The sequence below is a fragment of the Nestor notabilis genome, unplaced genomic scaffold, assembly GCF_000696875.1.
Source record: "Nestor notabilis isolate BGI_N333 unplaced genomic scaffold, ASM69687v1 scaffold20371, whole genome shotgun sequence".
NCBI classification, from domain to species: domain Eukaryota; kingdom Metazoa; phylum Chordata; class Aves; order Psittaciformes; family Psittacidae; genus Nestor; species Nestor notabilis.
In genome coordinates, this window is record NW_009913619.1 from 1 (window position 1) to 17,798 (window position 17,798).

Consider the following 17,798-nt stretch of genomic DNA (forward strand, 5'->3'; position numbering starts at 1 on the left):
AAACCCGGTTCTTCCCAGGTCACCCGTAAGGTCCCAGCGCAGAGCGCACTGGCAGTGGGGCTCAGGGGGCCCTTTGCTGCAGCAGGCTGTGGTTTGCCATTGCAGCACACCGGCTTTAGTGAGCTTCCAGAGCTCATGAGACACTTGAAGCACCTGGACCAGAGCTGAGCTGTGGGGTTAACCTGTAGTGCCAGGGGAAGGAGGTGTTCCCCATGGTGAGAGGTTGAAGCCTGCCCAGAAGGTTGCTGTGGATGATGTTAATGCTTTTATTTTTCCTGTCAGTGGTGTAGTGGAGAGAACATGTCCGGAATGAAGAGAGTGATTGTGGAGAAGGACCCTGACTATGAGGACATCACCATCACGCATCCCAGCAAGCGCCACAAGGCAGCTGAACAGTCAGGTAGGAGCTCTCTGAGCTGAAGGGACCTCCTGGGTGAAATTAGGAATGCTGTGGATGTGCATGCTGTCTGCGGACAGGTCAGGGAAGGTCTGGGGTGGGAGCTAAAACATCAAAGGACAGATACCGAGCAAGGGAGCTAGCGATGCCTCTGTATGGCCAAATGAAGGTGTGATTGTCATAGGTGAAGCCATTCCTACCTGGTAGCTGAGCTGTAGGTGAGGCATGAGGATGCAGACTTTGGTGCATGATAGCAGCTAGAGCATGATCTCTCCAGGGCCCTAGCTGTGCTTTTGTGCCTGTTGCTTCCTGAAGTATTTCCCAGCAGGGTATCCGTGCTGAGGTGTGTTCCACCCTGTGCAGTTGAAGTCTGCTTCCAGAAAGATTGGCAATTTATGCTTTGGGGGACATAGGTTGCAGTACAGCATGGCGAAGGGGGTATCCACGACCCTGCATAGACTGTCTTCTAAGGATGATAAATGTTTGCAAGAACAGGCACATAAAACGAAATGGAGCAGTGTAGAAGGGGTAAGTTAGGGAGAAGGAAGGGGTTTTGAAAGATGCAAGGGAGGAGGAGGAGCAGCAGCTACCTGACTGAAGGGAAGGTGGATAAAGAAGTGTAGTGGAGAGAGTAGTTGGATGAGTAGGTTTGCATTTGGCACGCTCTGATATGCTTGCTTTGGGAACCAGCCTATTGGCAGGGTGCCTGGGACAGGTTGCAGTCATCTCTGGGCAAATGAGAGTAGAGCTTCTTGCCCTTGGGACAGGGAGTAGGGTAGTGATTTTTGGCATAGCGTAGCTATGTGAGAAGATCGTGATGGGAAGAGCTGACAAACAGGGAGGTGAGAAAACTGAAGCTGGCTGTGGGATCTGAAGATGATCCAGGAACAGAGCAGGATGCCAGAGCTGCCAGTTGGAGAGGGACAGATGATGGCTTCGTGGGTGATGTTTTGGAGGGCGGTGTACAGCTGGACAAGCCTGAGGAGGCTGAACTCTGGGTTGAATATGTTGCTGGGCAGATCCTGTCTGCCAGGTTGTTTAGGGACCCTGACAATGGAGCTCTGCTGGAGCTGGTGGTGGCAGAGGAGCATCACCACTCCCAGCTGCCTGCCCTGCCTGGCTGCCAAAAGGCACCACCCTCCCTGGTGGAGTGTCCCAGGGAGTGCAGACATGTTTTTAATCCACTTTTTGTGAAGCAGCTTTTCAGAAGGTCGTAATAATTAGCAGGCAGTCTCAGTGCCTTGGAAAACTGTCCTTCCCAAAGCAAGCTTTCTGTTGAGGTGATGCCTCCAAATTAGCTTCTTTCTTCCTCTTAGGAACGGTCTCCAATACAGGAATTCCTTAAGTATACAAATTTCACTAACATGATCTTGATTAGGGACTGTGGTTGATGCTAAGCTGGGAAAAATATGAAAATAAAGTGTTCTTAAAAGCCTCAGTAATACCACCACAAACACTAAAGTGTTTAATTGTCATAATACTGGACTTGCATGGCATCAGTCTTGGGAAGAGATGTAGTTGGCCTCATCTGAACTGTACATCTCGTACCTTAATCCGTTTAGGGTTATTTGAAGCGTAGCCTTACATGTGAATTTCCTAGGCAAGGTGTTCGTGACTGGAGGAAAATTATATCCCTCTGTTTTTTAATTTTGCATTACTTGTACAAATTCAACCACAATTCTGTTTTAATGTAGGCTTGAGCTATTTCTGGTCCTAGAATATCTATATACAGGTATCTGGAAATAAGTAGAAATATTTAGGATACCTCTCTTGCATATAGAAGCATCAGGTGCTTTCCTGTTATTGTAGGTATGTGATCAGACAGTAAAATTATGTATGCTAGCTGGAATGTACCAGCAAAGGTTTGACTTGCTTTTGATTTCTTTACTCTTTCTTTTGGGATATTAGAAACTTCTTCAAACATGTATGTACCCTTTAGTAAAACAAATGCTTCCTCTGTAGCTCAAAACAGAGTCTTGGTGCTATTGCCCCCTGTTCGATGTAGAAACAGTATAAGATTTTTTTCAGAGGAAGTCAGATTGTTTCTCTGATCTGCTTTGCAGTGGGGTCACTCCTGCCACAGTCTGGAGGACCTTTCCAGGCTTTCTTTTAGAAGTGCAGCTCCTGCTTTCCCAAGTTCTTGCTTAAAACTTGACAAAAACAGATGTTTGAACCCGCTTGATATAATGGAGGTGACTTAAAGGAAAGGCAATATTAAAGTCTGCAGTAGGTGTAGAGCAAAAAGAATTGTTCTTATATTTAGACGTCTTCTAGAAAAACATAGTAAGATGCCAGTTTCCTTCTTAGCTGCTGGTTTGTAGTAAGGTATTCACACACTTTGAAATGCTGAACTACGTGCTTTCCACCAAAGTCAATAATCTCCTGCTGATAACAATTTTTGATTGCCGTGCTGCATTTTGTAAGAGGTAGGCCAGCTTTCGATAATGTAGTTTCCTTTGTGGGTAATAAAAGGCTTGTAGGCACTCCAGAGCAGACTGCACCATGTTGAGGCTGTGTTGCATATATAAAGTATTAGTTGGCCCTGTTATTGCTGCAGTATATGGTGTTGATTTCCTGGATGTGAATCGGGCAAGAGAGAGCAGAAGAATGTTCATGGTGTTCCAGCGTACTCCTGTGCAACCGCAGCAGTAACTGCACTTGGCTGTAGCACACTTGAGTTTTCCTTTTACTGTTTACAGCTTTACTGAGACAGAAGTAAACAGACTGGTCCTGTTCTTCCCATCTTCTGTTATTTGTCATCTCAGACCTAAAAAGGAAAAACCAGCTTTCCACATAAGCCAGCTTTTAAAGATACATGTGTTTTTTGTTAAGACAAATAACTTTCTTCTGCAGAAAAATGATCCTTCCCTTTTTTTGTGTGTTATTATCCCTTCACTTCTCGCTCCAAAACAATTTTTGATCTTTATGTTTTCAAATATAGTCTCAAAAATAGGAATATAAGTACTTGCTTTCTCTTTGTTTCCATGTGTGGCCTTGTACAGCTCGAGATGTTGCTGTGCAGAAGATTGAGACAATTATAAAAGAACAGTTTGCCGTCGAAATGAAGAGTAAAGAACACGAAATTGAAGTTATAGATCAGGTATAAAGGTTTTCTTCTTAAAAATCCATATGATCCTTGTGTATCAGGTTTTGCGGGGGGATTGCTGCATTGGTTATCCTTTACCATATGTTACCTCTTCTTTTCATAGCGCCTGATTGAAGCAAGAAGGATGATGGATAAGCTGCGTGCCTGTATTGTGGCTAACTATTATGCGTCTGCTGGTCTCCTTAAAGCTGGAGAGGTAAAAATTACTTTGGGAATAATAAGAGTTCAGGGAATATTCAAGAGGAGTAAGTGTAATTCGCTGGCTATTCAGCTGATGTGTGATTTTGAGATGTGATTTTCTGAAATAATGGAATAGAAACTGCAAATGGGGTGGCAGTGGGAGAGGAGACCTATACATCACCAGCTGGGCCTCAGGTACTTGGCAAAGAGCAGTTGAGTACTTCAGGGAGCAGTTTAGAAGTCCTTCATCAGCCTGTGGTTCTGGTTTCTGAAATACCCTTTTAAAAACAACCCCATACCCTATTAGTTAAACCCCAGTTCTGAGCACTCTGCCATTAATGGGCTGGTGATTACAGGTGTTCATGACTCATGCAGACTCCCCATTGACATGCAGTTCAGTACCAGGGTAGGTATTCAGTTATCTTTTCAATTCAGGGAGTTGATCTTATTTCCAGTAAAGATATGAGCTGATTTTTGAAAGCTGTAGATGAGTGCTGCAAACCTGGGTTTTACTCTAGTCCCATGGGAATTTTTCTTCCAAGCAGCAGCTTGCACTGCTGCTCCTGATTTTCCTGTTGTGATTTCCAGAAGGCTTGGAATGGGCCAAAACCAAAAAGGTTCAGCTTGTTTTATCCTCACCAAACTTGACTTGAGCAACTGGAGTTGAAAAAGGTTATGGTAGTACTGGGAGGCTTGGAGATCCTTCTTCCTCCGTTGATTTTTGTGTAGGCCACTAAAGAATGTCATTTAGGTTGCAATCTTGGAAAGTGCTTTTTTCCAGTGTTGTCATGTGTCAGGAGATGTGCTGTCCCCTGTTCTTTACTTGTTCTACCATGCAGGCTTTGGTTTTGTCCGTGCTGATTTTCACACTTGCCAGAAACAACAACTTTTGTAATTGTTTCATAGTATTCACAAAACTTACTGGTGTATCCTTGTTTTGTTCCTGTAGTTTTTATGAGTTTTTATGGTTAGTGTAGCTGTAACTTTGATTGCATTTTTAATTTTCTCTAATTTGCATGTAGGCTAAATCAGTTCTCTCTTTTGAAATCCTTACTGGTTTCAGTTTTCTTTGTCTATTTTTAATGTATGGTTAATGGGGAGTCTTTGTAGTTCAGTTTGGAATTTCTGGGAAGATGATTTGCAAATTCCTAACCTGTTCCCATAAAAATAAATAGTTCTTCAACCCAGCTGCTGGGTTTTGAGGCTTATGATTCTGTATGATTATAGTTTATTACGTTTTCCCACAAATCAGTGGACAAGGGGTTCATCATCTTACTTCACTAGAGGTAAAAAAAAGAAAAGGTTCTTGGTGGTGGTTTGGGGTTTTTTGTGTGGGTTGTTTTTGGGGGTTTTTTTTGGTCATGTTGTGTATGTGTCCCTGCTGTTGGATATATGGATATAACTTTCTTAAGTTTGTAATTCAGAGTTGGTAATTGCTTTGCTTATGTACCTAATGGACAGTTGTAAAGAGAGCTCTCAAATGAACTTTCAAAGTCCAAGTGGGACAGTGTTTAACTCCACTCCTGCTACCACCTCTCGAGAGCAGTTCTGCTGCTCCATAGTGGTCTGTTCCCATGCCACCCCCCTCCCTCATGTTGGCAGAATTTTGGATCAGGGAATTTAGAGAGATTAAAAAGAACCCTGCAAAGGAAAACAAACAAAAAAGGAAAACAAAGAGATTAAAAATAACGTTGCAAAGGAAAACAAACAAACAAAAATATCCCCAATCAGTTTCTTGATTTGTTTTTCTTTGTGACGTGCCCTATCCCCATGAATTATTGTGCCAGCCTGGCTGACCCGGGTGGTTTGGGCAGGGAAGAAGAAAGCCTCTTTCAGCTGGTACTGCCTGCAGGGAAAGCTGTCAGTTCAACTCCAGTGGGAGTCTGTGGCTTCGGGAGCTGGAGTGAGCCTGTCTGTCAGAACTCTGCTGATGACAGAGGGTTGTTTCTTCTGACTTGATTCACCATCAAATCAAGGTGTCAAGGAGGACTGGTGGCTGGGAGAAGTGGACAAAGAACACTTGCTTTGAGTGATTGGTGTTTTCCTTGCTACTTCTGAGGATAAAGGCAAATGCAGGCAGAAAAGAAAAAAAAAAGATGGGATGAGGTCTTTGTCACAGTAATGGGGGAAAAAAATCCCAAAGAAATTTAAACACTCCCCCACCCTATCCTCCCTTTTGCAGGTTTAGGAGGATCTAAGATTAGCTCCGAGATGTCCATTTTGAGGAAAATTTGCAAGCATGCCTAAGTACATTATTCTTTATCCTCTGTTAAGCTTTGGGAGCAGACAGGGAGCTAAAGTGTAGCTTGCCTCATAGGCTTTGACAGGGCTGCCAGTGAGTATCAAAACTAAAGAGCCTGATGCATTCATGGCCTTTCTGTGCATGGTAAAAGACCTTGGGTATCTGCACAGGAAAGATGTTATTTTCAAAGGGGCTTTGAACAGGTATTTGAGTAGGCTGCAGTCCTCCTTTCCAAAACCAGGTGGGTTTCTGAGATCAAAAGGTATGAAGGAAAGGATTCAATTAGGGGTGATGTTTCTGTAGAACCAATTTAAGCTTTTATCTTTTGCAGCATATGTTTTTCCTGTGAGGCAGCTGATTAAATATTTGCTCTTTCTTCATACATTGACTTTTCTTGCACAGCTTTTATCTGGGCTGCAGGTAAATAGTGACTGGATTTGCCTGACCTCTTTGTTGCAGGGGACCAGGTCATGTGATGCTACAATTCTTAATCACCCTTCAATCAAGAAATTCTTGGAATCACCCTCTAGATCATCGTCTCCAGCTAACCAAGGCTCAGACACTCCATCTGCCAACCACTCCGAGAGTGACTCGCTCTCTCAGCACAATGACTTTCTCCTGGACAAAGACAATGGCAACTTGGATGCAGATGAGCGGCTGACAAACAGCCTGGACCAGAGACAGAGCAGAAATACTGGCCGGGTAAAGTAAAACTCGAGTGGTGGTCAAGTTGTTGGAGGTGTGTGCTCTGTCTGGACTCGGTGCTGGCACCAGGAGCTCTTCATGTTTTCACCTACCTTGCTGAAGATCTGTTTCTTACCCTCTCCAACCGCTTGCTCCCACTGTCTCAGCCTGGCTTTGCTGTAAGGCTAACTGAAGTCTACATAACTTGGGTAACTTAACTTAGTCTTGCCCAACAGAGAGGTCAGCCAGGCAGCAGTGATAGTGTCCATGTTAGCACAGTTGTCTGCTGCTGTCTCTGTTGGTAGCCTCTGGGGAAGAAGGTGTTTCATAGCTTGAGCAAAGGGGTTTGTTGTGCAGGTGGAAGTCAGGTCAGGAAGGGTAGAGCCTGGAGAGAAGAGCAAGATGCGTCATTCCCAGCAGTGTTAAGAAGTGGCTGTGGGTGCCCATGGGGACTGCATTGCTTAGAGTGGTTGAACCACTGGAGTTTGGGGTTTGGCCTCCTCAGCAGCCTGTGGTGAAAACATAGAGATGACAGTGGATTAGCTCACCCTGGGAGCATGAGCTGGTAGAGCCTGGGTGTGTAGTTTGACTTGTTTTTCTCTTGGTGGTGCTGCTTGCTGTTGTGCTAATATCACCATTTGCTTAACTGGGCCAGACTGACCCAGGTTAAAAGTATCTTCTTTCGTTATGCCCCTATACTTTTTTCTGGGTTATTTCTGGCTTGGATCCATTCCCTTTTTGGCATGTGGTGCAGCTACTGAAATGCTTTTTTTACGTGTTGGCTGCAGTTAGCTGTACTGGGGAGGCTCTCTCACTGGCTGCAAGTGAAATGTGCCTTAGTAGGTGAGATTAAACTCCTCAGTTTCCTTTCGGTTCCTTTAAGCTGTCAGGCCTGCTAGAGGAGTACAGCCTCCAACCAGGGATTGGTGTATCTCATTGCCTATGACTGCATTCTGCAACTGAACAAATTGCAATAATATATGGCAGAAAGAGCAGTGATTCTACCTCTGTTGAGCAGCATGACACCCTTCATAAAAGGGCTGCAGTTTGCTGAAACCCTGCCTGGGGTCTGTAGCAGAAGGCAGATAGACAATATATAACGTGGACCCACCTATATCATAAACCACCAGACCAATATAACTTGTTTCTGCACTGGGGGCATTGATGAAGCAGTTGTATTGCTTGAGTGTAGCATGTTGGTACATCTTCGACTAACGTGGCCCATGGTCCAGAAGTGGCTAAGGCAGTGAAGAGGAGCAGGAGAGTCATCCCAGCCTTATGTGGCTGCTTGCTCCAGTTTGGGACATCACTGACTTAACAGAGGAGGTGCAGTGATTCCTACAGAATCCACTGCTCCCCATGCTGACTCCTGTCTGATGAGCGCTCAGTAGATTATGCTCTAGGAAGCTGCAGCACCAACTCTGTTGGTCATGAAAGGATGGCAGTCCCTTATTCTCTTAACAGCAGCTTTATCCAACAGTCATAGCAAAGCCTCTCATTCCCATGCAAATGACAGCCTGCAGTGGCACTGTGGGTGGTCATGTCATCATTTTACTAGGGAGTTTTGGCCACTGCTTGATGGCTGAGGTTGTGTTAAAAGGTTGCTGGGTTTATTATGCCCAAGTATTGCAGAGGATTATCTAGATGTCAGTGACGTGCTGTGGCTGACTGCTGTGCTTCTTAAATTGGAGCTGAATTCTTGTCTCAAGCCTAGCCTTGCAGGGTGAAGCAACACTGGAGTCCCTCAAAGCAGCAGAGGGTGGGAATGAGAAAGATGTAGATTTTCAGAAGCTACTTATGGGAGATATAGCTTTATTTCTGATTAATGACCACCAATGTGATGCCACTCTAGCAGTGCTTGATTTTTTTTTCAGGTAAGGCAGTGGCAGTGCTTTTGAAACCCAAGCTGAAATCATGGCTCAGATCCATGGTATGTTGCATGTATGCTCCGCTAAGCCATGCAGCATACACTTGGCTAGGTAGTATATTACTGTTGCGTGCCTGAGTTGCTTAAATGTGCCTAGATAGCAATTTAAGTATTTTTAGGGATGATTCATTGTTGATCTCATTTAACTGTGCAGGTTTTTTTTTTTCTTTTTTTTCTTTCTTTTTTTTTTTTTTTTTTTTACCACCCCCTTACTTTTCTAGTGCCAAACAAAGTGATGTTTAAGAAGAATGCTTGGTTTTTTGTTTGTCTGTTTTTTCTTCCCCCACCCTCAGGACAGTTCAGGTGTTTCAAGCTCTCAAAAACCAGGACAACGAAATTCTGGACTGTCAAATGATGAAACTTCACGGCTTTATGTGAAGAAAACCATTGTGGTTGGCAACGTCTCCAAGTTAGTATCCAGAGTCTGAGGGATAGTCCTTTATTGCAGGATTAAATGGGATAGGAGGTTAAAATTAGGAGACAAAATTGCTAGCCTGTCACATACGAAGTATTGCCCTTGGATAATCACCAGGCCCAAGGCTGCCCTCCTCGACTGTGTGCATCAAGTTTTTTGTGGGAGGAACAGGTATTTTAGTAGTTGTTTTATTTATATGTAGATATATAGTGTGTGTATATAAATCTGTGTGGAGGTTTAAAGATCTGTTCCTCTCAAGGCAAGTCTTATAGCCTTTTCTGACCAGTTAGAAATCCCAAGTTTTTCCATGAACATTTGAAAAGCAAGTTGTCCTGATGGGTAATTCAGTGTGTCCACAGGGACAATGTGCTTTTATAAAAAACAAAAAAAACCTAACACCAAACCACCAGAATGAGGAGAATTGTGAAAGTCCAGCATAGCCTGAAGAAATTAATTTGTACAGGTTTTGCTTATAGTAAAGTCAGTCCTTTCCCCTTGCACAGAAAGTAGCAAACATTTCCTGATGAAACTCACGGTGTTAGAATTGCATCTTGAAAATCTCCTGAAGCCTGGACCCAGAACCAAGTACTGACTATGGAGTTTCTTAAAAATTGCTAAGAAGAGTTGTTACTTTTCTATTGATGATAGCAGAGTTGCTGGTGATGCGTTTTGGTGTGGTTTTGCTTCCTGATATCTCAGAGTAAGATGGGGATTTGACAGTGGTAGAATATTAATATTTGTTAAGTCTTCCTAATTAGAAGCTAAATTTCATATGTGGTTGTGCACTAAAATAGAGGACATGTCAGAAGCATAGAGCAGATTGTGAAACCTCTGTTTCTGGATGAATTGTCAAGGAGTAATGAGCAGAACTGTGCAGGGGACAAGGTTTACGTAGTTTTCCCATCCCAAATTTTTTTGCCTAATCTTTCCCCACTTTTCATGGTATTTATCTATTTTGGATTTTTATCTTGTGTTTGTTTTTTAATTTCTTTGTCAGGTACATTCCCCCTGACAAGAGAGAAGAAAATGATCAGTCGACCCATAAATGGATGGTGTATGTCCGAGGCTCTCGGAGAGAACCCAGCATAAATCATTTTGTCAAGAAAGTCTGGTTCTTTCTGCATCCCAGTTACAAACCAAATGATCTGGTAGAAGTGAGGTAAAAAGGAATAATTCCAGTCACTCTTCCAGTCTTTGTGCTTGCCAGGCTTACAATGCCAAGCTTCTTACAAAGTTAGCAACTTCTTTTCCTGGTTTAGTATTCCATGTCTGTCTGTAACATCTGGCTTGGCTTGACTTACTCCAAAAAATAAATTAGATTTTTTATAGCAAATATGCCAAACAGTGGTTGGTTTGTTTTTTTTTTTTTTTTTTTTAATTTCCTGCTAAGAAAAAACATTTATTAGTTGCATTTCATGTTATTCATGCCAGTTTGTGCATCTCCTGTATGTGTTAAACCATCTCCTGCGCAGGTTAGACTTCTGTTGCTGGAAGAAATGGTTTTCTGCTTCCCATCCATTCCAGTGTGGAAAATAAAGAGGAGTCTGAGAATGCTGTTTTGCCCATAGTGTTCATGGTAAATGTGAGATTGGGCAAGAAATTTTATCAGCATCCCAAATATTTCTCCACTCTAGTGAGATCAGTGGCATTGGCTTCATGCTTCAAGGAATTTCCTATTACTGTTGATGGTGCTGGTGCTGCAGAAAGAGCAGCTTCTCTGTCCCCTCCCAAACCTGTATTCAAAGCTGTGATTCTGAGATGAGTGGCCTCAGTTCTCTGTTGACTGCTGCAGGCAGATGCCTTGTCAGTCATTCATTCTTGCTCTTTTGAACAAGACAGCCTTTGAACTACTTCATATTGTCCTGAAGAAATTATTCTCCACAGGACATTCACCTGCATCCTGCAGGAGGGTGGGGAGGCTGCCTAGGTACAGGATAGCAACTTAATTCTGGCAAAATTAAATCACTGAAGGGCAACTCCAGAAACACTTCTCTGGGATAAGAGGTGTTGGTATTGCTCAGTAATGTTTCTGAGCAGGCAACCCTGAGTAGGACAAAAGCAAAATCCTTTGCATTTCTTATGTAACATACTGAATTGTTTTATTCAAAAACATTTTGCTTTATTTATTTAATTTATTTATTTATTAAAAAACATTTGTTTTATTCAAAAACATATTTTCAGAAAAAAAAATTCAAAACATTTGATTGCTGTCTTTTTGTGCCCTTCTTGGTTTCTATTATCTGGTGTCAGTGTTGTCTTCTGCTTTAATCCTGTCTGGTTAATTGTTTTCTTGTTGTACAGTCCCAGTCACTGTAGTGAATAGAAATGTTCTGGACTAAAAATAGCCTTTAAACCTCTTATGTTTTGTTCTGTTGCAAAACTACATTTGGGATTTACAATAGCAACAGGCTGAAATACAAACAGAGTAATAGTAGGTGTTACAGATAAATACATCTTTTTTTCTCTGCATGGAGAATGACAGTGATCGAGTTAGCTTTTTCATATTGTTTGTATGTTGTTCACTTGGCCTTACATGAAGCGTGTGCCTTCTTGCTACGAGACAGGGAATAGCAGAAAGTGATGGCAAAATGCTGCACGGAAAACTCAACTTGCAGCTGTGTCCTCCTAAGAGCTGACTTGGGGTTTTTTAAACAAGTATTTTTCTTTGGCATTACCCAGTCTTTTCTGTTCTAAAGACGCTTGTCTCCTGTGTTTCCTCATCCCAACAGTGTTTTATCATTTTCTTCCCTCTGCCTTTGTGCAAAGTAAAAGTATGTTTTCAGCTGTCCAAAGCCATAAAATTCTCATTTCTGTGATTGCATTCTCTGTGGTAAATAACAGACCTGAAGATAGCTTTAGTTGTCATCTAGGAAAGTAGTCTTTGGCTTTCTGAAAAGGAGGTAGGTAAAAGCTATACCACTTCTGCATCTAAAATGTGAATCACTGTCTTGTTCCCAGAGAACCTCCGTTTCATCTGACCAGGAGAGGCTGGGGAGAATTTCCTGTGAGAGTCCAGATACACTTCAAGGATAGCCAGAACAAGAGGATTGATATCATACACAATTTAAAGGTATTTGAACAAAATACGTGAGGGAAAGGCGATTAAATGAGCTCTCCTGCATAATCTGGAAGAGACTGCTGGTATATGTGCTTCTGCCTTTCTGTTGTGTGTATATCATGCTGGTTATTTGCACATGAATAGTGAAGCTGGAGAATCAAAAAAAGGTCCAGGAAAGCCTCTTACTTTGGCTATATTTGAGTCAATGCAGTAGCCAAGGAACCCAGCTTTGCAGAAGCTGGAACTGATTCTGCTGAGAGCAGCAAAACATTTACCTGTTGTTTTCCTACAGTGTAGGATTTTTATCATCTTCTTACTGGCTTTAACTTGACAGGGTGCTGCCAGGCTATCTGTTTGTTGGTAGAATGATTGCTGTATCTGTTTCATTCCTTCAGCACTTGCATGTGTTGGCTAGAGTTCTCTGTTGTTGGAGTGGACAGAGAAGGGCTGAGATTTTCCGTTAGTTCTTTGTTCCTTTTGAAGAGAGCCTCCTTTTTCAACTCATTCACCTGTCCTGCAGCACTCAATAGGATTCACAGCATGCTGCAGTCCTGTAAAACTAGGCCATTGCTCTTGTTTTCCTTTTAATTAGTAGTCCCTAGTGTTAGTGGAATTAAGTCCTGAGCTGGTTTAGCTTCCTGTTTCTCTGAGCAGCCTGATTAGTTTTACTTAAACCCTGCCTGCATGAATGAATTTCGTGCTAATGCAGATACCTCATTGCAACCCCAAACACAGACAGTAGAAAAGGTTGGAAATGTTCCCCTGGCACTTAGGGACATTTCATGCAGATTATGAGTAAATTATATTTGGAGAGAGAAAACTTGGGAAGAAATTGCTAACAGTGTGATAGATGTTGTGCAGCAGAGGAAACCCAGCTTACAGAAGAAAACTGAGCTAGCCTGTGGCACGCAAGAACTCAAATTTGCCAATATTTGCTGTTTGCATACTGATCCCCTGGCTGCTGTGAGGTGATAGGAGTGAGCTGAGCCCTCCTCTGTGGCTGGCAGCCTCTTTGAGATATCTTAATAAATGCCTCTGGGATTTTCTGCCTTTATATCTGCTGATATTCAGTGTGACCAGTTAACTAATAAAAAATTATAATGTAAGCATAACCTTTGTGCTGGTCAGTTTAAAGCTGAGTTTTCTCATTATTATTTCCTTATATTGACATCAGGAGTAAAAAAGGACGCTCCTCAAAGACTCCCCTTAGACTGCAATAGTATTTCCCCAGCAATCTCATTTCCTTCAGCTTTTTTGCTCCTTTCTATTTTAGCATGGGCTTTGGGTTGGCATTTTTGCAGAAGAGAGGATACTTAGCAGAGCACACAGATTTCAGACCCTGTGGCCTCAGAAAACTGGATTCACTGCTGCTTACCTTACATACTTGTTTCAAAGGAGTTGAAACTGGTGTTGTAAATTCTAGCTAATATATTGCTTTGCCCAGGTTAACATAAATATGTTGTATTGTTTTGCCCAGTTGGACAGGACGTACACAGGCCTGCAGACACTCGGTGCAGAAACGGTGAGTCAGTGAGTTGTGTGATGGATGTTGTATTTTGATTCTTTTAAGGATGTTTTAAAAGGAAAAGACACATAGGACTAAGCACAGAGTCAGACCCATCTGATTTCACAATTTGTAGAAAGTATATTTTGCTGTCTTGTTAAATGAAATTATTGTGACACCTTGTCAGTGTGCATGACAACAATCATTTTTTCCCCTTTTTAGTTCAGGGGAGACTGTTTCCAGCTCTTTCATAAAGAAGTGAATTATTTCTGCAGTTACAGTTTTTATTTCTTTGTGGAGCTTCTGGTATTAGATGTCTTGGTTTGCATTCTGATGTGCTGCAGACCTCATACATAAAGAATTTAAGTTAAAGGGATCACCTAACTATCCTGCTGAAATTTTGCAGTATATTAAGTGCCTTTAAGTTTCTGCATCTGTCAAGATTCAGTATCTTCATAGAAAATGGACTCTTAAAACTTAAAATATGTAATTAATAACTCATGGTCTGCTGTATCCCTAAAGGTTTTTTGGTGTTATTTTCCCTGTGTTGTACTGTAGTGAATGGAAATTTTTATGGTGAAATTGCATTACTTCAGCTTTTCAGGCTGTGGAGTATTAATGTGAGATGTCTGCTGTGATTAAAGGGCACTTTTGAATAGTAGATAATGCGTGTTTCTCAAGGCCTTCTCAAAAAAGGCAAGCTGGGGTTTTGTGCCTATCTCTTACAGGGTATGCAGTGCTTTCCTTAGCGGGATGCTTGGAGCTAGGCTCTGTATTCCTTCCAGTGTTCACTATTCAGATTTCCTCACCGGCTGAGAGATGTACTATTTTACTATGAGGGTTAAATGTTACAAGACTTTTGTCTTAGCTCGAGTGCTGCTGGACCCCTGGGGGTTGTCCTTGGAAATGTTATAGAGAGGTGGGGAGAGGAGGGGGGAGGTTTCTAGAGATTAAAATAAAAAGGCATAGTTGTTCTCACTTTTTTTATCTTTATCTAGCTACCAAATAGTAACATCCTTTCTCCTGTTTCTCGAAGGTAGTGGATGTGGAGCTGCATAGGCATTCCCTTGGCGAGGAGTATCTCTTCTCCCAGTCTTCAGAGTCTGACCTTTCTGATGCTCCTACATCTTTACCGCTACCATTGAGTATTCCAGCACCAGTTAAAGCTTCTTCACCAATTAAACAGTTGCGAGACTCCAGCCCAGATGCTTCAGTGGACAAAGGTAAAGCAATTGGGTGTTGGTGAAATGTGAGCTCTTGGAACATCAACTCTTCTGGATACCTCCTCTTAACTCTGTGCCTTAAAGGTTGCCAGTGCTACCTGCTCCTTGCTCACCCCAGATGATTGTTTTTTCAATGTACTCTGAAAAGTGATTCAGTAATAGTTATGGTTTATTTGGATTTTGTTTGATTTGAGAGGGGTGGTTTTGCTTTGTTGGTTTTGTTTATTTTTAATACAGAGTTTGTTGAGTGGGCTCTATTTTGCTAAACATGGTGAAGATGGACCTTTATGCAGCAGATGCAGTTGGAAGAAAAAGGTTCTTGAATAGCGCTTGTAGTTTTATTTTTGGCAGACTGTTTTCAGAGGGTGTTTTAGGTTTCTTAATATTTTGGGGCCTGTGTATACATTTAAGGAATTGGTCTAGTGGTGTGATCAGATATATTTGTTGGTGCCTAACATGGATTGATTGTGGGGGAACAAAAAGTACTACATAACTCTGGTGTTGAAAATAGTGAGGAAGATGTGTATAGTTGTGTGAGGGATGGCATCTGTGCCAATCATGGTCTCATTCTCACCTGCCCCTGTAAGATCAAGACATGCAGCACCTGCTGTAACGGGGCAGAATTTGGTACCCTAAGATCATTTGAATTGTGTGAAACAGGCTAGTGCTGGCCCTTGGGCACGCTGTTCTCAATTTTTAGTGTGTGTGAAGTAGGAGAAACTGCGCCTCTGTTAGAATTTGGCTTTGTTTTCTAAAATATGCTGTGTCAAGGCTTACATGACAGACCTTAGTTAACTGGGCTGAGGAAAAAGAGTGTCTTATGGTTTGCACGTTTTAGTGTGAGAAACTGGCTGGAAACAGCAGCTGTATATTTCAAAATGTGGTTGCAAGCAACATGGTCTGATGCCTTTCTTGATTTATCCTGACACTCCTGTGTTCAAGGAATGGCTTCAAGCTGGTGTCTGGCATAGTGTGCTTTCTGGTAGGTGCTGTGATGCCACTGGCAGTGTTCTGGCTCAGCAAGAGGAATGTCCAGTGTTTGCAGTGTTTTCTTGTGGCCAAAGAAGAAGAACTATAACCAAACTTTAAATGAACAGGCTTTTTATTTATACAGGAACATTTGCAGCACTTCTAGGTGAGCAGTGCTACAGCCGACAGGAAGGAAGTAAACCTGCCTCTTACTTACGCTGACAGGCAGTGGCTTCTCTCATCAGCTCCAGGTTAATTGATGTCCTCCTACATCAGATAAGGTGGATTCCTTAACCCAGGTCAAAAGGCAGTAGGTGGTGTCCTTGTGCTCTTACTCCAAAAAACACACTGTGAGATTCTCTGAAGGAGATCCAGCCTTACTTCTGTGGAGCACTGAGAACACGTGAAGCTACCAGCAGCTTTTGGTCAATGGAAGGGTTGTTCCAAGAAAATGTTTAAGAAGTGGCTGATCACCAGCCATAGCTGAACAGGCTGTGAACAGTGTCTTCTGCTCAGAGACAAACCCAACAGGCCTGCACAGGAGGAACTCCCTACCCTGCTTTCTTCCCATTCAGCGCTGCCCACCAGTTTCTTTTCCTTCCTTCAAGAGCGTGTTGGTTGTACCTGGGTTTTGTTTGTGTAGAGAAGCACAGTAAGGAATTAGATGTCTCAGCCTAAGAACTATTTCTCTTCTTTTCCCTGTTTTAATCAGGATTCCCCGGGAATGCTGAAACTGAAAGACATGCCACGTTTTATTCTCTGCCATCTTCAATAGGACGGACTCCCACCAAGTTAGCCACACAGAAAGTTGCCTTTGGCTCTCATGGAAATTCAGCCTTTCAACCCATTACAGCTAGCTGTAAAATAGTGCCTCAAGGTCAGAGTCCGAGCCCTGCAGAGTCACCAGGAAAATCCTTCCAGCCTATCACCATGAGTTGCAAGATTGTATCAGGTGAATTTTAGTTTGCTTATCCCAGTGGAAAACAAGAGAGTGAACCAGTTGGACTTGTTCTGAGTCCTTCCCTGATTTCCTGCCAAGTTTTGAACAAGGCAGTAGGAAACTCTAGAATAAGGAGCTAAACACAATTCTTACTGATCAAGGAAAAAAATACAAGTGTGAAATTCTTCACATCAGATCAAAAGCAGGATAAGAGCTTATTCTCATCCTGTTCTTGAATGCTTTAAAAAGATAGTCCTTAACTGGACTGTTACCCACAGAAAGGCCAAGTCAAGGACCCATTTTCCATGTGGGGTGTTTGGATGTGAGAAGAAGCCATTCTTCTCCTTCCTGCTTTCAAACAGCTGGCATGGATTAAGAAGAATTTTATTTTTTTTTTCTGACTGGGGGCAAATTAATGAGAATGAAGCTTGTAGATTCAAATGGTCCCTCTTGTACTTGCGATACCTCCTCAGATGAAACAGCTTTGGTCTTTCTCTTCCGAAAGTCAACCCTCTGTTGGATTAAATTGTCAGCTGACACAGTGAGATGTGATACTCTTTTGATAGCTTCCGAACCGGGCATGGTCGAGGTGCTGTTTACTCACTTTACTTACAGTCACTTCCCTGCCTGGGCATGATGCCATCCACTGGATGATGTTTTACATGAGAAAGTTTTAATGTGAAGCTCACCATGTTGCATGTTGTGAAGCTGAAAAATTATCTGTTACTTTTCTTCATTTTCTGGTGTTCAGGGTGGAGAGGATAAAGCACCAGCCATCAATATATGTGGTTTCTGATGATCTGCTCCCAGATAATTTTCCTCAAGTGTGTCTGGTTTGTTGGGTTTTTAATTAAATTTCAATGTTGTTCCTTGACATCTTAAAACTGTACTCGGGCTGATTTACATTTGAACCTCTGCCAAGTACTTTCTTCCTTCTTAGTAAGCTCTGCTCTTGATCTTCTTTTCCCAAGGCTTTCCACAAAGCAAAGGGCCATCCTATCTTTCTTAAAATCCTTGGACTCTTCTCTGTTGATCTTCGCTATTTAAATCTTTCCATGCTAAATATTTTTCCAAGGCTCTGCTGTCTGTCAAGAACTGTCGCCTCTTTCAGATTTCGGAAGCAGTTTATAAGACATGGGGATTTTATTTGTTC

At 42.3% G+C, this 17,798-nt stretch overlaps 1 protein-coding gene across 1 annotated transcript in view; it reads left to right on the forward strand.

The window, feature by feature from the left end:
* The first annotated feature begins 300 nt into the window (after nucleotides 1-300).
* Nucleotides 301-17,798, forward strand: part of YEATS2 (YEATS domain containing 2) — a 44,997-nt gene continuing 27,499 nt past the window's right edge. The window contains 10 exon segments of the mRNA XM_010023282.1: nucleotides 301-400; nucleotides 3,400-3,497; nucleotides 3,607-3,699; nucleotides 6,385-6,627; nucleotides 8,830-8,945; nucleotides 9,949-10,110; nucleotides 11,910-12,021; nucleotides 13,487-13,531; nucleotides 14,550-14,736; nucleotides 16,418-16,657. Of these exon segments, the coding sequence (XP_010021584.1) occupies nucleotides 301-400; nucleotides 3,400-3,497; nucleotides 3,607-3,699; nucleotides 6,385-6,627; nucleotides 8,830-8,945; nucleotides 9,949-10,110; nucleotides 11,910-12,021; nucleotides 13,487-13,531; nucleotides 14,550-14,736; nucleotides 16,418-16,657 (1,396 nt within the window).